At 55.3% G+C, this 23,508-nt stretch overlaps 3 protein-coding genes across 3 annotated transcripts in view; 1 reads left to right on the top strand and 2 right to left on the bottom strand.

Annotated features, from left to right (window-relative positions):
- Nucleotides 1–23,508, bottom strand: part of FN3K (fructosamine 3 kinase) — a 137,341-nt gene that overhangs the window by 50,879 nt on the left and 62,954 nt on the right. The window lies entirely within an intron of this gene.
- FN3KRP (fructosamine 3 kinase related protein) overlaps nt 1–23,508 on the bottom strand; it is a 69,264-nt gene that overhangs the window by 23,998 nt on the left and 21,758 nt on the right. The window lies entirely within an intron of this gene.
- Nucleotides 3,326–23,508, top strand: part of RAB40B (RAB40B, member RAS oncogene family) — a 38,237-nt gene continuing 18,054 nt past the window's right edge. The window contains exon 1 of the mRNA XM_050763747.1: nt 3,326–3,587. Within this exon, the coding sequence (XP_050619704.1) occupies nt 3,446–3,587 (142 nt within the window). The 5' untranslated portion in view covers nt 3,326–3,445. The remainder of the gene's footprint in view (nt 3,588–23,508) is intronic.

The raw sequence follows: 23,508 nt of genomic DNA on the forward strand, positions 1-23,508 counted from the left end.
CGCCCTCACGTCTCACTGCTGGTGTCTCCTCGTGGGCCACACCTGCGTGGTCGCAGGCAGGGGTGGGCAGGAGCACGGGCATGGTTCAGAACAGCAGCTTTCACAGTGGGCCCCGTGGACCCCCACAGGTCTCTGAGACCCTTTCATGGTCCTGTTGCATTAGAGCCTACCCTACTGAGCTCCTCCTAACCTGATTACATCTGCAAAGACCAAAGTATTTCCAACGAAGGTCACAGTCACAGCTTCCAGAAGGTATGATTTCAATAAATCTTTTTAGAGACCCCGTTCAACCCAGACAACCATCACTTCATACATAGTAAACCTTTGTCTCCTGTTTTCTTGTGATTGCAGACAAGCCTAAACAGGATCGCTTTTTTTTGTTTTGTTTTGTTTTAGATGGCATCTCACTCTGTTGCCCAGGCTGGAGTGCAGTGGTGTGACAGGTTCACTGCAACCTCTGCCTCCTGGGTTCGAGCGATTCTCCTGCCTCAGCCTCCTGAGTAGCTGGGACTACAGGCTAGTGCCACCATGCTCAGCTAATTTTTGTATTTTTAGTAGAGATGGGGTTTTGCTACGTTGGCCAGGCTGATCTCGAACTCCTGACCTCAAGTGATCCACCCGCTTTGGCCTCCCAAAGTGCCGGGATTACAGGCATGAGCCACCACACCCAGCCTCACCTGCACCTTCTGATGACATTTTACCCGTGGAGAAGCATCAGTAAATGTTCCTTTCGTTCCTTCTGCCCACTGAGGCCTAGCCTCCAGAGCAGCCCCAGGTCATGGGCGGGTGGACGTTCAAGGAGATTTCAGCCTGGCCACAGGTAGGAATGTTCCGATGATCTGAGATGGACAGGTCTGGAAACCTGGCTCTGAGTTGGGCAGAATGTGAGCTAGTGCTATCCAGACACCTCCTTCTGCCTGGACTTTACACATGTACTGAAACTGGGGAGGAGGGAGAGGTATCCCACCACAGCACTGTCCGTCAGGAAGCTGGGGGCCCTGGTGGGAGGAACCCTTCTGCTTTGGCTTTAGAAATAAACATCTCTGTTTGGTGAAAGCAATGTTTGGGGCAAGAAGATGGACGCCCATATCTGAACACAGCCCTCTTCTGACGTGGTTATTTTACCTGGCCCTCCAGGTGGGAGTGGCCATGTTCCAGCTCAGCCAAGGCCAGCTTGGAGGCGACAACCAGGACGTGGTGAGGACCTTCTGTGGGGCAGGAGAAGAGCAGGCAGGGGCTCCGCCATCATTGATCCTCTGCAGGAAGTGGTCTGGCCACCCCTCTCCATGCCCCCCTGTGAACACTGCTGGGCTGCTGGGTGTGACCCCGAGGGTGGGCTGAGGACCTCCTGACCCCTACTGTACAGTGAGTCTGGATGTGTGGGTGGGAGAGAGCAGAAAAAGGTACCCTTTCCTCACTAGGTAATAGCCATGTGACCCACTGCTGATTGGAACATGGAGACTGAGGGTTAGGGATGGGAAGGAAACTCCCCTGAATTCTTCCAGTTTTTGGCAGAGTGGTGGGGGTAGGGACTAAATGCTATCTTTCTTATAGTTTTCTAGTGTCCACCTTCCATCCTCTTTTCTTCCTCTGAACTTCCTTTAAAAAAAAATAATAATAGTGCTGTAATTCCAGCACTTTGGGAGGCCGAGGTGGGCGGATCACTTGAGGTCAGGAGTTCAAGACCAGCCTGGCCAAGGTGGCGAAATCCCATCTCTACTAAAAATGCAAAAATCAGCTGGGTGTGGTTGCACATGCCTCTAATCCCAGCTACTTGGGAGGCTTGAACCCAGGAGGTGGAAGTTGCAGTGAGCCAAGATTACGCCACTGCACTCCAGCCTGGGCATCAGAGCAAGACTCTGTCTCAAAAAAAAAAAAAAAAAGGTGACTGCATTAGTAACTAAAGCAACTAATCAATCAATGAAGAAGAACAGGTGATGCAAACTAAATTGGCATTCCGAAGTAAACATTTTCCAGGTCCAAATGAGTGCAAATGACAAATATAATAATCTTGACTTCAGTCTCTTTTGTAATTCTTCTTCTGCTCCTTCTTCTGTTCCTCCCCCCAAAAAACTTCTGATGGGGTCTAGAGCAGTTCCCTACACAACGCAGGGTGGAGGGGATGAAGTGGGGGAGGCATTATCCTTCTTCTTGGACGGAGTTCGCCGCTTGCCTGCTGCCTGAATTTTGCACCAAATAAACCAGTGTGCACCTGGTGAGACCCTCAGAGCGAAGGGCAGGCCTCGCCCTGGCACCCCTTGCTCTTGAGAGCAGAAGAGAAGCCTAAAGGCTGGAGGGGTCCCACCCCATCTTCTCCAGCACACACACAAACACATGCATGGATGCACAAACAAGCAAGTGCACACACACATAGGAGCACATGCATAGACAGAAGCAGCACACGCAGACACACACATGCAAAGATACCTGCAAAGGCACACATGCACATACATGTGCAGACCTGCAGAGGCACACGTGCACACGCAGACACATACATGTGCAGACACCTGCAGAGGCACACGTGCACACGCAGACACATACATGTGCAGACACCTGCAGAGGCACACATGCACACGCACATACATGTGCAGACACCTGCAGAGGCACACGTGCACACGCAGACACATACATGTGCAGACACCTGCAGAGGCACACATGCACACGCAGATATGCACACACACGAACACATGCGTACGTACACAGGCGCATGTGCACACACAGGCATTCAGGCACGCCGCGTAAATGGGGCAAGGACGAGGCCCTGGGTGAACTGTGGGGAGAGACCGCGAGCCTGGATTCTACGGCGACAGGGACTCTTGCGGCAAGGCGGCCTGCGGGGGGCCTTCCGGCCGCGTCCGCGAACTGGACCGACCCCCTAAGCCCCACCCGGCCCGGCACCGGAGGTCTCCCTGGTGGGCAGGTGGGGAGGCCCCACGCCGGGACCCAGCACGGCCCCACGCCCCGCCCGACTCGGGGCGTGCAGACCCGACGGCGTGGGAGCGAGTTCGCGGCGCTGACAGGCGCACGCGAGAGTGTAAACACTCGGCCCCACCCCCTACTCGCCCCCGCCCCGCCTCGCCATTGGCTGCGGGAGCAGAGTCCCCGCCTCCTGTTTGTTCTGGCTCCGCCCCTGCTCCGTCTCCGGGCCTCCATTGGCTGCGGCGACAGCGTCCTTCCAGGTGGGGCGGTTGGGCTTCAGCCCGGAGGCGGCGACGAGAGTAAGATGGACGGACAACCACACCAATGAAAGTGCGCAGCCGCCCTAGCAACTGCGGTCCACCAATGGCGGGGCCGGGCGGGGCTGCGCGCTGTCAGCGCTGGGCGGCGGGGCGGGGCCGGCTGCAAGCAAGGACTCGGGGCCCGCGCGGCGCCTCTCGGGGCCCGGCCGCCGCCTCTGCGCGCAGCCCCGCAGGCCGGGCATGGGTTGGGGCGCCGGGCCGGCACGATGAGCGCGCTGGGCAGCCCGGTCCGGGCCTACGACTTCCTGCTCAAGTTCCTGCTGGTGGGCGACAGCGACGTGGGCAAGGGCGAGATCCTGGCGAGCCTGCAGGACGGCGCGGCCGAGTCCCCGTACGGCCACCCGGCGGGTGAGCGCGGGCGGAGGGCGCGCCTGGGTGCGGGCGTGGGTCCGGGGAGGGGCGCGGGGCTGGGAGGGGGTGCGGGTGGGAGTCCGGGTTCGGAGGCACGAGGCCGGGGAGGGGTCGGGAAGAGGCGGGGGCGCGGGCCCGGGGAGGGTGGGAGTCCGGGTCCGGGGGCGCGCGGCTGAGGAGGAGCGCGGTTCGCCTTTCTCCGCCCGGCCTGGCCCTCGTGCGGCGGCGTCCCTGTTACACCCGGCACCGTCCCTGTTACACCCGGCACCGTCCCTGTTACACCCGGCACCCCCGTTCCGCTCGAGGCCCCCGCGGCGCAGCCTCCATCCTTCTCCGCAGTCTGCGCGCAGCGGGAGCCCGCGGCTGGGCCGGTCGCTGTGCCCCTCCCGACCTGGGGCCGCCTCCGCGGGGACCCGGGGAGGACTCGGGTCCGCACGTGCGCGTTCGGCCGCGGGGGCGGGAGGGGCGGGAGGGGACGCGAGCTCCGGGGCGCCTGGGGCGGAGCGCGGCGAGCAGGCTCCCAGGTGCTGGGTCTGCGCGTGGATCGGAGGGGAGGGGAGACCAGGGTCCGGTCCCGAGGCCAGGGGTCCCGCGTGTCCGGGGGAGAGGAAGGAGCGCAGGTGACTCGCGTGCGGAAGAGGGGACCCCCCACGACAGCGGCCGGAGAGGGGGTTCCAGGGCGAGGGGAGGCCGCAGCGCACAGAGCTCCCAGGCAGACAGCCCGGGGATCCCCGAAGTTTGAGGCTTGAAAGCCGGCGCCCGGCGAGGGGGTGGACGGCTCCGGGGAAAGAAAGGCGGAGGCAGGAACCAGGAGAAGGGGGAATGCGCAGAGGCGGACACCTCGGCCGGGAGTGAGGAGCAGGCGGGGCCTTCACCCACCCGCGTCCCTGGAACCGCGCGGACGAGGCCGACCCTGCGGCTGTGGACGGAGCCCCGCTGTGCCCACCTGCCTGCCACGCCTCGGGGCTGAACCCACACTTCCAACAGAGACCCCCCCTCTGGGTCCTGGGCGGAGGAGGGGAGCCGAGGCTTGGAGATGGAGTCTTGGTGGGAAGGCCGTGTCAGCTCTGGGGCCTGGGAAGGGTCCTGCCAGAGACGAGCTTTGCCAGAGCGGGTGGGAGGAAGCGGGATCTGAGGCTGCAGAGTAGAGGGTGCAGGCCGTCTCCTACGGGCAGCTCCAGGCAGGCTGCATGAGGACCAAGGGAGGGGAGCGTGGCACGGCTGGAGGGGGTGGCCTGAGACTGTGGAGCGTGGGGTGAGACTCAGGTGCCCGGCCACGCCTCAGCTTAGGGAAGGGGGTGAGGAGTTTGGGGGAGCAGCTGAGATGGGCTTGGGCTCACGACCAGCACCCGGAGGCTTCCTTAAACTGCAGCACGCCGGGGAGTCTCTCGCAGCCGACGGGTGCAGAGTGTGCTCCGTGGGGCAGGAGGGGAGTCTGCGTCTTTACCTGTCCCCACCCCACTCCCCGCTCAGCGGCAGGTCTCTAGGACCGTGGTGTCCAGTCACATGCCATGAGCCACGTGTGGCTGTGGAAGTGTCATTATAAGGAAACAAAACAAAAAGCTTCCATTAGTCACATTTCTAGATAGTTCGGATGTCGCTGTGGCAAAGTCTGGGGGCCAGCGCTGCCCTGGAGATTGAGCGCCTGGAGGACGGGGCTTTGTCTGCACGGTGCCCTCGGGGTCTGGGCTCAGTGAGGGATGAACCCTACCAGAGCTAGAGGAATAGAGCACCCGACAACGTGTAGCCCAGACGAATGTGGCCCTGTAAGAGCTGTGCGTGTTTTGGGGGAGCAGACGGTTGACGGTGTTGAGTTTGATTGAAGGTGAGTGCCATGGGGCATGCGTGAGGAGAGCCACGCACAGAATGTTTGTGAAACTTCCTTCTGGTTGGTTTGAACGACGGCTCAGGGATGCTTCTGCTGCATGACTTTTGGTTGCTACATGCTGAACTGAAGACGACCCAAAACAACGGACCAATGCTTTCTCCTAAATGCTTTCCCTTGACAGGGAGAGAGGGTTTAGGCTAAAAATACAACCTCCCACCGGGCCGGGTGCGGTGGCTCACACCTGTAATCCCAGCACTTTGGGAGGCCAAGGCGGGCGGATCACCTGAGGTCAGGAGTTTGAGACCAGCCTGACCAACATGGAGAAACCCCCGTCTGTACTAAAAATACAAAATTAGCCGAGCATGGTGTCACATGCCTGTAATCCCAGCTACTCGGGAGGCTGAGGCAGGAGAATCGCTTGAACCTAGGAGGCAGAAGTTGCCGAGATCGCACCATTGCACTCCAGCCTGGGCAACAGAGCGAAACTCTATCTAAAAAAAAAAAAAAAGACGCCTCCCACCAAAAGCTTTGTTGTCAACCTGGCCTGAGCTGCTGTAGAAAAAACTGCTATCGTGGGTGTACCCTTGCAGGTTTTTAATTTACCAAACATTTGTTTTAGGGTTAAGAAAAGTTACTCTGAAACATAGTAAGAAGTTGAGATCGTTATGATTTGTTTTTAATTTTTCCAGAGACAGGGTCTTCTCTGCTGCCTGGGCTGAAGGCAGTGGTGAGGATTGCAGATCACTGCAGCCTTGACCTCCCTGGGATCAAGCCATCCTCCTGTCTTGGCCTCCCTAAATGCTGGGATTATAGGCCTGAGCCACAGCAGCTGGCCATGCTTTTTTTTTTTTTTAATGACATGTTTCACTGAGAAACAGTGAATATAAGTGCTTCTGTTACTGAAAGGTGAGGGCAACCGGGCTCGGTCGCTCACAGCTGTAATCCCAGCACGTGGGGAGGCCGAGGTGGGCGGGTCATGAGGTCAGGAGTTTGAGACCAGCCTGGCCGACATGGTGAAACCCCATCTCTACTAAAAATACAAAAATTAGCCGGGCGTGGTGCTGCACGCCTGTAATCCCAGCTACTCAGGAGGCTGAGGCAGGAGAATTGCTGGAACCCAGGAGGCAGAGGGTGAAAGTGAGCTGAGATTGTGCCACTATACTCTAGCCCAGCAACAGAGCGAGACTCCATCTCAAAAAAAAAAAAAAAAAGAAAGGTGAGGGCTTTCGTAACTCCACACTCCATCCCCTCCACCCGACTCATCCTGAGTTTTGTAGCCCAGGCTGTTATTTTTATATTGTTCAGGTTTTTAGCCCTTGCTTCTGTATTGCGGCTGTAGTGCCCACAAGAATTTAGTATCAATTCAACATTTAAATATAGTCACTGCTCACCAAAGTCCTTTGACCATTTCTGTCTTTGTTCATTGTGCTGTCTCTCTCTTAATTAGCTAGATTTCATTATCAGTCGTTTTTTTCAGAAGGACTCGAGTATTTCCTGAGTGTTTTTGTGTCTGAGAACGTCTCCCCATGGTCTTTCTTTGAACGATACAAAGATATCTTGGCTGGGTATAATACTCTTAGATTTGTTTTCTTCCCCAACACTTTGCAGCTGTCATTCCACCATCTCCTGGCTCGCATGGGTTGTGATGAAGCCCAAGGTCGGCTGATTTTTCCCGGTGTGGAGGATTGTCCTTCCCTTCGTGAATTTCTGAGGAATTCTTTCTTTTTGTCTCACAGTTCTTCTACTTAACCAGACCATGTCTCAGAGTTGAATGTTTTGTGTTAAACTTCTAGTATGCATGTACTCTTTGAGTTTCCAGGTGTGTGTGTGTGTATTATATATATATTTTTTTCTTAGACGGAGTCTCAATCTGTTGCCCAGGCTGGAGTGCAGTGGTGTGATCTCGGCTCACTGCAACTTCCACCTCCCAGATTCAAGCAATTCTCCTGCTTCAACCTCCCAAGTAGCTGGGATTACAGGTGCCCACCACCATGCCGGGCTAATTTGTTTTTGTATTTTTAGTAGAGATAGGGTTTTGCCATGTCGGCCAGGGTGGTCTCGAACTCCTAACCTCAGGTGATCTGCCTGGCTCAGCCTCTGCAAACCTGGGACTACAGGTGTGAGCCACAGTGCACGGCCTGAATTTTTGTGATTTTCTTATGCCTTTCCTATTTGTTGGTAATTCTGATTTCAGTAAACTGTTCTAGCTGTTTTAACTTACTGATTAGTTCAGTAAAGACATTATTTTCCTCTCCTAATTTTCTCTTAGTTTTGGAGTTTTCCTTTTTTTTTTTTAAGAGACGGAGTCTCGCTCTGTCACCCAGGCTGGAGTGCAGTGGCACGATCTCGGCTCACTGCAACCTCTGCCTCCTGGGTTCAAGCAATTCTTTGCCTCAGCCTCCCAAGTAGCTGGGATTACAGGCATCTGCCACCACGCCCAGCTAATTTTTGTATTTTTTAGTAGAGACGGGATTTCACCATGTTGGCCAGGCTGGCTCGAACTCCTGACCTCGTGATCCGCCCTCCTCGGCCTCCCAAAGTGCTGGGATTACAGGCGTGAGCCATTGCGCCTGACTTTTTTTTTTTTTTTTTTTTTTGAGACGTAGACTCACTCTGTTGCCCAGGCTGGAGTGCAGTGGTGCGGTCTCAGCTCACTGCAACCTCTGCCTCCCAGGTTCAAGCCATTCTCCTGTCTCAGCCTCCCGAGTAGCTGGGACTACAGGTGTATGCCACCATGTCTGGCTAATTTTTTTATTTTTAGTAGAGACAGGGTTTCACTTCGTTCGCCAGAATGGTCTGGAACTCCTGACATCAAGTGATCCGCCTGCCTCGGCCTCCCAAAGTGCTGGAATTGCAGGCGTGGGCCGCCGCGCCTCGCCCTACGTGCATTTCTGTGACTGTGTCTCTGGCCCCCATTATGTGAATGAGCCTCTGCCGTGTTGTGTGAGGCTGTGGGGTGTTAATTCCCGTGGCGTGTTCACTTCCCTTTTGTGGCTCTACCACGATTTATTTCTCCCTCCTGCGGGTGACGGGCATTTGGGTGGTTTCTGGTTTCTGACTATTACGACTTGTTCTGCTGCGAACATTCCTGGTACATATCCTTCGCGTTTCTGTTGAAAGTTACCTGTGCGTGCGAATCTCTGGGTATCAGGCATGCAAATGTCTATGTAGGTTTCCCTGTAGTAGATTCTCCCAAAGCATTTTTCACTTGGTGCTCCCACAAGCAAAGCCGGAGGCCCCGACTCCGTCACCTTCCCTCCCAGCACGGGACTGTCTCTCTCTTTCTGGGTGGTGTGCAGTTTGCCTTTGCATTTCTCTGATAACTAATTGAGCACCTTTTCATACGTGTATGCGAATTTCCTCTTTTGAAAAATGCCCAAGTTGGCTGGGCGTGGTGACTCACATCTGTAATTCCAGCACTTTGGGAGGCCGAGGTGGGTGGCTCACCAGCGGTCAGGAGTTCGAGACCATCCTGGCCAACATGGTGAAACCCTGTCTCTACTAAAAATACAAAAAGGGCCGGGCGCGGTGGCTCAAGCCTGTAATCCCAGCACTTTGGGAGGCCGAGACGGGCGGATCACGAGGTCAGGAGATCGAGACCATCCTGGCGAACACGGTGAAACCCCGTCTCTACTAAAAAAATACAAAAAACTAGCCGGGCGAGGTGGCAGCGCCTGTAGTCCCAGCTACACAGGAGGCTGAGGCAGGAGAATGGCGTAAACCCGGGAGGCGGAGCTTGCAGTGAGCTGAGATCCGGCCACTGCGCTCCAGCCCCGGCGACAGAGCAAGACTCCGTCTCAAAAAAAAAACAAAAAACAAAAAACAAAAAAATATTAGCTGGGCCTGTGCCTATGGTCCCAACTATGTGGGAGGCTGAGGCAGGAGAAGCGCTTATACTCGGGAGGCAGAGGTTACAGTGAGCTGCAGTCGCGCCACTGCACACCAGCTTGGGTGACAGAGTGAGACTCCGTCTCCAAAAATTAAAAAAAAAGAAGAAGGCCGGGCGCTGTAGCTCACGCCTGGCAGGCACCTGTAGTCCCAGCTACTCGGGAGGCTGAGGCAGGAGAATGGCAGGAACCCAGGAGGCAGAGCTTGCAGTGAGCTGAGATCGTGCCACTGCACTCCAGCCTGGGCGACAGAGCGAGACTCCATCTCAAAAAAAAAAAAAAAAACAAAAACAAAAAGAAAGAAGAAAAATGCCCGTGTCTTATGTCTGTTTTTTCATTTTGGTTGAATTTCTTTCAATGATTGCTAGGAGTGTTTAAAACATAGATTCTGGCTGTGAGTCTTTTGTCGGCTGTGTGGTCCTGGATATCCACACTCATCTGCACGTTACCTTTCCACTCCTTTAATAGTATCTTTGGATGAACAGAAGCTCTTAATTTTAACATAATCTAAATTATCAGTGTTTTGTGGTTAGGACTTTGGGTCCTGTGTAACAAACTTTTGCTGCTCCCAGATAACAAAAATGTTCTCTACAAGCATCGTTTTACCTTTGACATGAGCGGCTGCCTCCAGCTGGGGTGAGGCCTGAGGCAGGGATGAAGACGCATTGTTTTCAGTTGGATGCCTGCCCCCCACCCCAGCTCCCCCACATTGCACGGCCACCCTTGTCCCAGCCCGGAGCCCACTTGTGGGTCTGGGTCTGCACCGTTGGCCTGCCTGTCTCTCGTGTGTGTGCCCCGGGTCAGACTCTGTCTTCTGTGGGTGGACGTGCCCTGTGCTGTCTGGGGCGGTCAGATGCATCTTGTCCTTGCCCAGGCAACTGTGCCCAGGTGTTCCCTTTGCTCTGATCCAGTCAGCGAGGCCTGGATTCTCCCTCCTGGGCATTTGTCTTCCTCTTGGTCTGTAGTTGGAGGGCGGAGTTCTTGGATCCTGGACCCTGTCGGCAATCTGAGTCCACAGACTGTGCGGACCCCCCTGCTCTGCCTGTTACCCAGGGAAGTGTCTTCTGTTTTGCAGCAACACCTCACACACACCGGCCCCTGGTTCCCGGTGGCCTGGCCCCGTTTCTGTCTGGCAGCTGGGCCCCTGGTTCAGGCTCTTTCTCCTTGGAAGTTCCGTTTCTCTCCAGGCAAGGGTGGAAGGAGAAAGGCATCACCAGGCTGGCCCAGGATACTGTCGGGGCACGGCAGGGCCCTGTCTCTCCGCCACCCCAGCTGGTGTTTCTAACACCAAATTGTGACCCTTCTCTGAGTGCTGAGTTTTCTGCCTTTTGCACATTTTTTTAAATTTTTTGAGACAGAGTCTTGCTCTGTCGCCCAGGCTGCAGTGCAATGTTGTGACATCGGCTCACTGCAACCTCTGTCTCCTGGGTTCAAGTGATTCTCCTGCCTCAGCCTCCTGAGCAGCTGGAATTACAGGCGCATGCCACCAGGCCCGGCTAATTTTTGTATTTTTAGTTGAGATGGGGTTTCACCCTGTCGGTCAGGCTGGTCTCGAACTCCTGACCTCAGGCAATCCTCCCTTCTTGGCCTCCTGAGTAGCTGGGATTACGGGCGTGAGGCACCGCGCCTGTTTATTAGTGACAGGGAGGGAGGTGGAATAACTACACCGGATGCCACCACCTCTTGCCTCCCACCCTTTTCCCCAGCATGAGGGCCTCACCGTCTTCTCCAATCCTTTCTCCTGGCTGTTTCTTCAGCATCCTTTTCCCAGCATGAAAATCCCATTGTTCTTTCTTTGTTTCATTTTTGCTAAGAGCTGATGATAATAACCCTCACTTACTGAGGGGGAGTCATCTCGAGAGAGGATGTATTGTGAGGCCCAGAGAGGCTGAGCTACTCCCTCAGGACTACACGGTGCATGGACGGACGGGGGTGCAGGTGCAGGGCCTGGCCCTCCCCTGTTTCCAGTGTTTAATGTTGGGAAAACCCTCCTCAGAAGGAGCTTTTCTTCCTGGAGAGGACATCAGAACTCCGCTACTGAGTGACCCAGTTGCTGGGGTTTGCTCCTTCCTCTCTGCCTTGGACAGATGCTCCCCGGGGACACGCGTGCACAGTCTGTGCTCCCTCCAGTTCTGCAGATCTTCCCCCCGGACACACATGCACACTCCATGCTCCCCCGGGACACGCGTGCACACTCCGTGCTCCCTCTGATTCTGCAGATCTTCCCCTGGGGAAACGCGTGCACACTCTATGCTCCCCGGGGACACGCGTGCACACTCCGTGCTCCCTCTGATTCTGCAGACAGCCATGGATTTGCTGCTCGATACAGCTACTCTTCTGGTTTCCCTTGGCAACCACCTCGAGATTTTAAACACGATTTATGAAGTCATCACTTCCTTTTTTTTTTTTTTTGAGACGGAGTCTCGCTCTGTCACCCAGGCTGGAGTGCAGTGGCCGGATCTCAGCTCACTGCAAGCTCTGCCTCCCGGGTTTACGCCATTCTCCTGCCTCAGCCTCCCGAGTAGCTGGGACTACAGGCGCTGCCACCTCGCCTGGCTAGTTTTTTGTATTTTTTAGTAGAGACGGGGTTTCACCGTGTTAGCCAGGATGGTCTCAATCTCCTGACCTCGTGATCCGCCCGTCTCGGCCTCCCAAAGTGCTGGGATTACAAGCGTGAGCCACCGCGCCTGGCCAGTCATCACTTTCAAGTTTGAACTGAAAGTCAAATAATATTTTATCCTGCTTCTTTATGGTGCAATCCTTAAGGAGGAGATGGTTTTCTGGTTTTTTTTTTTTTTTTTTTTTTTCTTTTTGAGATGGAGTTTTGCTCTGTCGCCCAGGCTGGAGTGCAGTGGCACGATCTTGGTTCACTGCAACCTCCGCCTCCTGGGTTCAAGCAGTTCTCTGCCTCAGCCTCCTGAGTAGCTGGGATTCCAGGCGCCCACCACCATGTCTGACTAATTTTTTGTATTTTTAGTAGAGATGGGATTTCACCATCTTGACCAGGCTGGTCTTGAACTCCTGACTTTGTGATCCACCTGCCTTGGCCTCCCGAAGTGCTGGGATTACAGGCGTGAGCCACCGCTCCCGGCCAGTTTTCTATTTCTTTAACTCCTGCGGTACAACTTGTGAGCAAATTAATTTTTAAAATATGTTGTGTTTTAAAAATTGTGTCATAAATGTTTCTGTGCATTTGAAAATAACACCATTGCATTTGTATTAAGTTTTCCCGGCCGGGCGCGGTGGCTCAAGCCTGTAATCCCAGCACTTTGGGAGGCCGAGACGGGCGGATCACAAGGTCAGGAGATCGAGACCAGCCTGGCTAATACGGTGAAACCCCGTCTCTACTAAAAAATACAAAAAACTAGCCGGGTGAGGTGGCGGGCACCTGTAGTCCCAGCTACTCGGGAGGCTGAGGCAGGAGAATGGCGTAGACCCGGGAGGCGGAGCTTGCAGTGAGCTGAGATGCGGCCACTGCACTCCAGCCTGGGCGACAGAGCGAGACTCCGTCTCAAAAAAAAAAAAAAAAAAAAAAAAAAAAAAAAAAGTTTTCCCATTAGAAACCCTCAATTCAGCCCCACCTCACCTGTGTCCTGCGGGGTCCGCTCCCACCCTGATGACCATCCTTTAGCTTGACCCGTTACTTTTGGAACCCCAGCCCCAGGTGAACCTGATTTCCAGTGACAGGCTGGGAGAGGCTCAAAACAGGCCAGCCAGGTTTCTCCAGGCAGAGAGAGGGTCAGCTCTGGGGGGGCTGGAGGCCCACCCATCGCCCCTGAGTCTGTCACCCGGCTGTCCACCAGCCTGGCACCGGGCACCGCTGTGGTGGAGAGTGGACGCAGCTGGAGCAGGCAGACCCACAGTCCTGCCTCATCCTGCCAGCCACACCTGCTCACTGTTCCTCCTGTCCCAGGAGCGCAGGCTGCTCCGTGCTGGGTGCTTTTGGAGTGAAGAGAGCGGCAAGGGGCATCAGAGGCAACAGCAGAGTCAGCTGGTGTGTGCTTGCTGTGGGTACTGTTCACATTCAGAGACGTTTTTAACCTTTATTTTCTTTTTTTTTTTGAGACGGAGTCTCGCTCTGTCGCCCAGGCTGGAGTGCAGTGGCGCGATCTCAGCTCACTGCAAGCTCCGCCTCCTGGGTTTACGCCATTCTCCTGCCTCAGCCTCCTGAGTAGCTGGGACTACAGGCGCCCGCCACCTCGCCCGGCTAGTGTTTTTTTGTTATTTTTTTAGTAGAGATGGGGTTTCACCGTGTTAGCCAGGATGGTCTCGATCTCCTGACCTTGTGATCCGCCCGTCTCGGCCTCTCTTAACCTTTATTTTCAACTTTATTCCCAGGATTCTTCAGCTTCATTAGCTGTATACACACAAAACCTTAAAAGAGCAACAGCATCCAAGGGGCTTGGGCATATAAATGTTAGAGATCTAGACTTCATCAAACAAAACAATTTTTTAATTTTTCTGAGACAGAGTCTTACTCTGTTGCTCAGGCTGGAGTGCAGTGGTGTGATCTTGGCTCACTACAACCTCTGCCTCCTGGGTTCAAGCGATTTTCCTGTCTCAGTGTCCAGAGTAGCTGGGATTACAGGCATGCACCACTATGCCTGGCTAATTTTTCTATTTTTAGTAGAGACGGGGTTTCACTATGTTGGCCAGGTTGGTCTTGAACTCCTGACCTCAGGTGATCCACCTGCTTCAGCCTCCCAAAGTGCTGGAATTACAGGCGTGAGCCACCACGCCAGGCCCAAACAAAACTATTTATTTATTTGTTTTTGAGACAGAGTCTCGCTTTGTCACCCAGTCTGGAGTGCTGTGGCGTGATCTCAGCTCACTGCACCCTCCGCCTCCCAGGTTCAAGCAATTCTCCTGCCTCAGCCTCCTGAGTAACTGGGATTACAGGCGCCTGCCACCACGCCCCAGCTAATTTTTTGCTATTTTTAATAGAGATGGGGTTTCACCATGTTGGTGAAAGGCTGGTTTCAAACTCCTGACCTGGTGATCTACCCGCCTCGCTCTCCCAAAGTGCTGGCATTATAGGCGTGAGCTACCGCACCTGGCCCAAAACAATTTTTAAAAGTGGTCATGAGGGCCAGGCATGGTGGCTCACACCTGTAATCCCAGCACTTTGGGATCGCTTGAGCTCAGGAGTTCAGAACAGTCTGGGAAACATAGGGAAACCTCGTCTCTACAGACAGTTTAAAAATTAGCTGGGCGTGATGGTGACTTAATGTGTTTTGGGCCCTAGCTGGCAGAGAGAAGGATGGACTGATGGAAGCTCAGCACCATGAAACGAGAACTTTCAGGGAGGTAAAGTCAGTTTTGAAACCGGGTCTGGCTTATTGCCCGGGCTGGAGTGCAGTGGTGCGATCACAGCTTAATGGAGCTTTGACCTCCTGGGCTCAAGCAGTCCTCTCACCTCAGCCCCCCAGTTGGCTGGGCCTGTAGGTGCATGTCACCATGCCCGGCTAATTATTTTATTTTTAGTAGAGAGAGGGTCTTGCTACGCCGTCCAGGCTTGTCTTGAATTTCTGGGCTCAAGCGATCCTCCTGCCTCGGCCTCCCAAAGTGTTGAGTTTACAGGTGTGTTGAGTTTACAGGTGTGAGCCACCGCGCCTCGGCCTCCCAAAGTGTTGAGTTTACAGGTGTGAGCCACCGCGCCTCGGCCTCCCAAAGTGTTGAGTTTACAGGTGTGAGCCACTGCGCCTGGCTGGGGGTGTAAAGTCTTGAAGGCACCTGCCCTGTGTGGTCGGCAGCCAGTCAGGAGGGCTGGTTATCTGGGGACCCTGTACTTGGCTTCTCGGTCTCTCCGAGGACGCCAGCACCTCTCACAGAAGCTGGCGGCCACGTCCTGCAGAGAGAGCCCCAGAAGGCTGGCAGTGGAGAACAGCGAGGCCGTTGTAACAGATCTTGGGGTTTTCTCAGCTACGAATGAGCCTCAGGCTGTTTTTACTCTGTGGGTTTTGTATCCCAACCTCTTGCAGCTAATAATTAATTACCCTCCTCCAAGTGAAGTTTGCTCATGAATTTGAATCAACTGGTGTGTTATTTATGTTTGTGACTCATGATAGAACTGGCATTTTGTTTGACTAAAAATAAAAGGTGAGTGAAGGGGCTTTTGGACAAATTGAAGCAGAGATTTACTCTCTCACAGTTCTAGAGACCAGAAGCCCAGAATGAAGGTGTTGCCCGGGCCACGCTCCCTCGGCAGGCTCTAAGCGGGGATCCTTCCTGACTGCCCCGACTTCTGGAGTGCTGCCGGCAGCCTTCGGCGTTCTGTGGCCGGTGGCAGCACCGTTCCAGTCCCTGCTGTCTGTCGTCTCACAGCCTTCTCCCCTGGGTGTCTGTGTCCCCAAATCTCTGTGCTTTTAAGAACACCAGCCATTGGATTTAGGGCCCACCTAACTCAGTATGACCTCATCTTAACTTGGTTACATCTGGAAACACCCTTGGCCAGGCGCAGTGGCTCATGCCTGTAACCCCAGCACTTTGGGAGGCTGAGGCGGGCAGATCATGAGGTCAGTGGTTCGAGACCAGCCTGGCCAACTTGGTGAAACCCCGTCTCTACTAAAACTACAAACGTTAGCTGGGTGTGGTGGCGGGCACCTGTAATCCCAGCTACTCGGGAGGCTGAGACAGGAGAATTGTTTGAATCCAGGAGGCGGAGGTTACAGTGAGCTGAGATCATGCCCCTGCACTTCAGCCTAGGCAACAGGGCCAGACTCCGTCTCAAAAAAAAAAAAAAAAGAAAAGATGCTGTTTCCAAATCAGGTCACATTCTGAAGTTCTGGGTGAACGTGAACCTCTGGGGGACAATTCAACCCAGTGTAGATGGTGACCCCGAGAGGACAGTCTCCTTCTCATGAAGGAGGAGCTGGTCACCCTGTGGGTCCCCTCTTCTTGGAGCTTCAGCACTGGAGCCCCTGGCCCTATTGGATCCTGTTGGCTGGGGCCCTGGAGGGCCGCCTAGGACCTGCCCCGGAGGCAGGCCGGGTACCTGGGGCCCACCCCATCTGAGTGTTTCACTGCTGGGCTGTCTCCGTGGGACCCTACGGGCCACACAGCTCATTCTGCTGGTCGTCCACGCTTGGGGTTGGGACACTGAAGCTTCGTGCCTGTGTGCGGTAGAGGACGTGGTGACTCGAAGGGGGGCCCAGGAATCTGCATTTAAGTGCACGGCCACATTTGAGAACCACTGTGTGCGCCGTCTCTTTCCACCGTGTTTCTCCTCCTCCCTCCCCATTCTCTTCTTCGCTTCTGTCCTCACTTCCCCCTCCCCCTCCCTCCCCCTCCCCATTCCTTTCCTCTCCCGCTTCCTCTCTGGTTTTATTGAGATATAGTTTACTTACAGTAAAATTTCTCCTTTCTTGATTTTTTTTTTTTTCTTCCTGTTTTGAGACGGAGTTTTACTCTTGTCACCCAGGCTGGAGGGCAACAGCACAATCTCAGCTCGCTGCAACCCCTGCCTCTGGGTTCAAGTGATTCTCCTGCCTCAGCCTCCTGAGTAGCTGGGACTACAGGCGCCCACCACCACACCCAGCTAAGATTTTGTATTTTTTTTTAGTAGAGACGGGGTTTCACCGTGTTAGCCAGGATGGTCTCGATCTCCTGACTTTGTGATCTGCCCGCCTCAGCCTCCCAAAGTGCTGGTATTACAGGCGTGAGCCACCGCGCCCGGCCAAACTCATGTTTTTTGAGTTAATATATTACCACATGTAGTGTTTTGGCAACTGTGTTCAATGTATATGAAGCAGAAATATTTGCCTTCATTTTTAGCTAATTTTCTCTCAAACATCATTTTCTTTTTTTTTTTTTTTTTTTTTTTTTTTGAGACAGAGTCTTGCTCTATTGCCCAGGCTGGAGTGCAGTGGTGCAATCTCAGCTCACTGCAACCTCCACCTCCTGGGTTCAAGTGATTCTCCTGCCTCAGCATCCCAAGTAGCTGGGACTACAGGCATGTGCCACCACGCCCGGCTAATTTTTGTATTTTTAGTAGAGATGGGTGGGGTTTCACCATGTTGGCCAGTGTGGTCTCGAACTCCTGACGTCAGGTGATCCACCTGCCTCGCCTTCCAAAGTGCTGGGATTAAAGGCGTGAGCCACCATGCCTGACCCAGAATTATATTTTAGAATTAAAACATTTGTATCAAAATTTCATATGAAAAATGTTAAAATTACGTATATCATAGTATTCCTACTATGTAGAAAGAAAACCGTATATACGTAAACAGTGAAATGAACTACACAGAAATATTAACAGTGGTTGTCCATTGGTGATGAGATCGTGGTGGTAAATATTTAGTGCTGAGCATGAATGACATGATTTTAAATAAACGTTTTCGTATCCACTATTTTTTTTAACTTCAGAAGCAATGAGTGTCAGGCAGCCGTGGGTGGGGTGGCCTCCTGGAACCCTCCCTCTCTAGCCTCCAGCCAGGCCTTTGGGTTGAGAAGCTCCCACATGTGGGGGAACTGCCGTATGGTCCGCTGAGTAGCCCTGCCCAGAGCCCCCACCCCTGTTTGGCAGGTGGTGGCTATGGAGGGTGGGGCTCCTGCCTGCGACCCAAGGCCAGGGCAGGACTGGATCCTATGGCCGCTCCCCGGGTGTGTGGGAACCTGGGAGAGACCCAGGCCCTGGTGTGGGGTCTGGGGCCACATGAGACCTCCGTGAGAGAGGTCACCCCACCCTGAGAGCCCGGGCCCACCTGAGTTGAGCCCTCGAACCTGGCCAGGCCTCCGGTCTGAGCAGGACGGGCCAGCCCGAGGACAGCTGCCCCCTTCTCTCAGGCCCTGGGAGTTGTGGTCACAAGATGTCTGGCCCCATGACCAGCCTCAGGGAATCCACCACTCTGATGGGTTGTGAGGGGCCAGCTCAGAATGAGCCACGCGGGCAGCTCTGGGATCTGGCCCCTCTGTCCCTCCCAGAGCCACCATGGCTGCCTCGGTCCCCCTTCCCCAAGACGATGTCCCTTTGTGGGCCTCCCACAACCGCGTCCACCCCCAGGCCTGCTCAGGCAGCGGCTGCCACGCTTTAGGACACTGCTTCTGGGCCCCGTTCCTCGTGTTTCCAGGTGTCCTGTGGTGGTGACAGCTCAGTGGAGGCGGCCCCTGCCCTGTGCTCGGTGGAGCCGGCCCCTGCCCTGTGCTCGGTGGAGCCTGCCCCTGCCCTGTGCTCGGTGGAGCCGGCCCCTGCCCTGTGCTCGGTGGAGCCTGCCCCTGCCCTGTGCTCGGTGGAGGCGGCCCCTGCCCTGTGCTCGGTGGAGGCGGCCCCTGCCCTGTGCTCAGTGGAGGCTGGCCCCTGCCCTGCTCAGGGTGACCTGCAGGTGCTTAGTGACCGGGCGGGGCAGCAGGTGGCCTCTGCAGCACTTGTCCAGCCTGATGCCGATCCCAGGCCTCACGTTTTGGGAGTTTAGTGTCCTAAAACAAGGTGATTTAAAATAAATAAGGCTTGTCGTGGTCGGGCGCGGTGCCTCACGCCTGTAATCCCAGCACTTTGGGAGGCCGAGGTGGGTGGATCATGAGATTGAGACCATCCTGGGTAACACGGTGAAACCCCGTCTTTACTAAAAATATAAAAAATCAGCCAGGCGTGGTGGCGGTGGCGGCGCCTGTAGTCCCAGCTACTCGGGAGGCTGAGGCAGGAGAATGGCGTGAACCCGGGAGGTGGAGCTTGCAGTGAGCTGAGATTGAACCACTGCACTCCAGCCTGGGCGACAGAGCGAGACTCCGTCTCAAAAAAAAAAAAAAAAAAAAAAAAGGCAGAAAGGGAGCTGCTTTCATGAAAACCACACACTTAAAGTCATATGTGAGCATTTTACAGTGCAGGTGTAAAGTGGCGTTTAATCACCACCACACTGCAGCCAGCGTCAGCACCGGCCACTTCCAGGAGCCCTGTGCCGTCCAGCGGCCACTCGCCCCGCCGCCCCCCCCCGCCCCGGGGACCGCCAGTCTGCTTTCAGGCTTTTTGGTGTTTTAACTCAATGTAAGACGGATTTCTCAAAAGCTGGGCTCAGAGATGAACACGTCTCTCCATTGTATTGAATCAATATTTGCACCATCAACACATCTTCTCCTGTGAAGGCAGAGTTAGGCCACTCACTAAAATAGAATTCAGCAGGTGGCAGATGACTTAAAACGGATTCCTAAAATATTTACTCTTTATGCAGCTACAAGTGTTGAGGATGGTGCGGCATTTAGCTTTTCCCTTTTTTTGTTCTTTTTTTTTTTAGAAGGTTAAAATTATCTTTTTGTCCCTGTTTTCTGACTCACTCAGTGAACATTCTGACGGGCTTTGTTCTAGAAGCTTTGTGTATCTTTATGACATTTTGATGGACAGAGTACGTGGTAAGTGACTCAGCTAAGTGCAGTGAGCTCGAATTGTGTTATCCTAAGGCTGACACTGCTGATGTCAAAAATGTTTGTTAGTTTCTCGTGGACCGAAGCGTGTGGTAACACAGAGAACGGGAAACGGAGAATAACAAAACAGCAAACACAGATGGGAGATCAGGTGAAAGAAAACACTGCAGAGAATAAAACAACATGGCTCGATCCATGGGTTTATGAAAAGAAGATTCTTCTCACAAATTGAATTTGAACGTGGCTCTGAAAGGATATGGTTTGAGGATTTCTCTAGGCAGACTCGGCTGCGTTAGAGGGTTTATCTTTGGAACAGCATTAATTTTAGAGAAAAAAGAGAGACATGAAATTAGATTGGTCGCTGCTCACTGGGCCCAGTGTCCAGACGTTCTGGGCCGTTGCGGAGGGATGGAGAAGAGGCCCCGGGTCAGGTGCAGGGGTTGGACAGGTGCAGCACCACGGCATCGCTGACGCCCTCATCTGGGGTCAGAGGGCCCCAAATCCGGGACCTGAGCAAAGAGGATGCAGGCTGTCTGTAGGGCCAGGCCACCTGTGCCTGGAAACGCCAAACGCTTGGGTGCTGGCCCTGGAGACGGGTGGTGGACGAGGATTGGAAGGTGGACACGGGAAGGCAGGGTTCCCACTGGGAGAGGCTGAGTCCACAGGGACAGAGACGCAGAGTCAGGGCTGATGGAGAGCCACAGCGCAGGCTGCCTCTGGGCCTCGCACCTGGGCAAGGCGGACGCATCGGGGAAAGGCCAGAGTGGGCTGAGCTGGCCACTGCAGGACGGGCCAGGCAGCCCCAGGAGGCTCCAGGCACTTCCTGAAGCAGCCTGGCTTGAATGCTTTCTTCCCTGTTGGGACGGGAGAAATTGCTTTTAGCTTTTTCTGTAGGGAACCTCATTGTAATTAGCTTTTACGATGGGCTGAGAACCTGGGACTTGGAGGAAATTCAGCTTTTAGTTCAGGTATTAATCCGGAGATAGCTTGAACATTAGTTGTTTAAATTAGTAGGCTACCTGCCGGGCGCAGTGGCTCACGCCTGTATTCCCGGTACTTTGGGAGGCTGAGGCAGGTGGATCACCTGAGGTCAGGAGTTCGAGACTAGCCTGACCAATATGGTGAAATCTCATCTGTACTAAAATAAAAAATTATCTGGGCGCGATGGTGGCACTTGTAATCCCAACTACTGGGGAGGCTGAGGCAGGAGAATCACTTGAATCCAGGAGGCGGAGGTTGCAGTGAGTTGAGATCACGCCATGGCACTCCAGCCTGGGTAACAGAGTAAGACTCCATCTCAAAAAATAAAAGAAAGAAAAATTAGTAGGCCACTGAAGCAGAGATCTCAAACTGGTGGGGGTAATCCTGAAAACACAGGACCCATCAGAACGCAAAGGGAATGGTGCTTTGTGGGGGTGGCTGGGAAGAGCTGAGAGACTCGCCACAGAATTGGTGCAGAGCGGTGGCGGGGGAGACGCTGTTGAAGGTGAGGGGTGCCCTCACTGTGTGGGGGGGGAGAGGCTGTTGAAGGTGAGGGGTGCCCTCACTGTGTGTGGGGGGGAGAGGCTGTTGAAGGTGAGGGGTCCCCTCACTGTGTGGCGGGGGGAGAGGCTGTCACTGAAGGTGAGGGGTGTCCTCACTGTGTGTGGGGGGAGAAGGTGAGGGGTGTCCTCACTGTGTGGGGGGGAGAGGCTGTTGAAGGTGAGGGGTGCCCTCACTGTGTGGGGGGGGAGAGGCTGTTGAAGGTGAGGGGTGCCCTCACTGTGTGGGGGGGGAGAGGCTGTTGAAGGGGTGCCCTCACTGTGTGTGGGGGGGGGAGAGAGGCTGTTGAAGGTGAGGGGTGCCCTCACTGTGTGGGGGGGGAGAGGCTGTTGAAGGTGAGGGGTGTCCTCACTGTGTGGCGGGGGAGAGGTCACTGAAGGTGAGGGGTGCCCTCACTGTGTGAGGGGGGTGTGTGGGGGGGAGAGGCTGTTGAAGGTGAGGGGTGCCCTCACTGTGTGTGGGGGGGAGAGGCTGTTGAAGGTGAGGGGTCCCCTCACTGTGTGAAGGTGAAGGTGAGGGGTGTCCCCTCACTGTGTGGCGGGGGAGAGGTCACTGAAGGTGAGGGGTGTCCTCACTGTGTGTGGGGGGAGAGGCTGTTGAAGGTGAGGGGTCCCTCACTGAAGGTGGGGGAGAGGCTGTTGAAGGTGAGGGGTGCCCTCACTGTGTGGGGGGGGGGAGAGGCTGTTGAAGGTGAGGGGTGCCCTCACTGTGAGGGGTGTCACTGGGGGGGGGGAGAGGCTGTTGAAGGTGAGGGGTGCCCTCACTGTGTGGGGGGGAGAGGCTGTTGAAGGTGAGGGGTGTCCCTCACTGTGTGAGGGGTGCCCTCACTGTGTGGGGGGGAGAGGCTGTTGAAGGTGAGGGGTGCCCTCACTGTGTGGGGGGGGGAGAGGCTGTTGAAGGTGAGGGGTGCCCTCACTGTGTGGGGGGGGGAGGCTGTTGAAGGTGAGGGGTGCCCTCACTGTGTGGGGGGGGAGAGGCTGTTGAAGGTGAGGGGTGCCCTCACTGTGTGGCGGGGGGAGGGTCACTGAAGGTGGGGTGCCCTCACTGTGTGGGGGGGTGTGAAGGTGAGGGGGTGTCCTCACTGTGTGGGGGGGGAGAGGCTGTTAGGTGAGGGGTGCCCTCACTGTGTGGGGGGGGAGAGGCTGTTGAAGGTGAGGGGTGCCCTCACTGTGTGGGGGGGAGAGGCTGTTGAAGGTGAGAGGGTGACTGTGGGGGGGGAGAGGCTGTTGAAGGTGAGGGGTGCCCTCACTGTGTGGGGGGGGAGAGGCTGTTGAAGGTGAGGGGTGCCCTCACTGTGTGGGGGGGAGAGGCTGTTAGGTGAGGGGTGCCCTCACTGTGTGGGGGGGGGAGAGGCTGTTGAAGGTGAGGGGTGCCCTCACTGTGTGGGGGGGGAGAGGCTGTTGAAGGTGAGGGGTGCCCTCACTGTGTGTGGGGGGGAGAGGCTGTTGAAGGTGAGGGGTGTCCTCACTGTGTGTGGGGGGGAGAGGCTGTTGAAGGTGAGGGGTGCCCTCACTGTGTGGGGGGAGGCTGTTGAAGGTGAGGGGTGTCACTGTGTGGGGGGGGAGAGGCTGTTGAAGGTGAGGGGGGGTGCCCTCACTGTGTGGGGGGGAGAGGCTGTTAGGTGAGGGGTGCCCTCACTGTGTGTGTGGGGGGAGAGGCTGTTGAAGGTGAGGGGTTCCCTCACTGTGTGGGGGGGAGAGGCTGTTAGGTGAGGGGTGCCCTCACTGTGTGTGTGGGGGGAGAGGCTGTTGAAGGTGAGGGGTGTCCTCACTGTGTGGGACCACAGAGGTTTGGGGAGGAGTTGGAGCCTTTGCTGAGCCGACGTGGACTGCTGGCAGCAGGTGCACAGACTCTGAGGAGCTGCGGCAAGCGTGTCCCACGAGGCGGTCCATTCCCCTTTCGTTGCCGGGGAAACGGAGACCCGGGGAGACAGAGGAAGACGCTGGCGTCGGGACTGGAGTTGATCCCAGGCCCCAGGCTGCAGCATCTGTGCTTTACCAGCCCTGTGGCGTCCTCACCGTCCTGTATCAGGAGACTCAGGGTACCATTTAGGTCATCGCCGTTGCTGCCTCTCCTCCCGGTGAGAAGGATCCACATAGCAGATGGCGGGGGGCACTGTTCTTTAAGGTTTTATCTCCCCACCTGCTGCAAGAGAGCAAACGTTTGTGACTTCCCAAATTCGGGTGTTGAAACCTAACCCCAAATGGTGGTGGTGGTGTTAGAAGATGGGGCTGTTGGAGGTGATTAGGTCACGTGGGGCTTCGTGGATGGGATGAGTGACGCGCCCGAGAGCTCCCTCGCCCCTCCA

This window comes from Macaca thibetana, chromosome 16 (assembly GCF_024542745.1).
Source record: "Macaca thibetana thibetana isolate TM-01 chromosome 16, ASM2454274v1, whole genome shotgun sequence".
In the NCBI taxonomy this organism is placed as follows: domain Eukaryota; kingdom Metazoa; phylum Chordata; class Mammalia; order Primates; family Cercopithecidae; genus Macaca; species Macaca thibetana.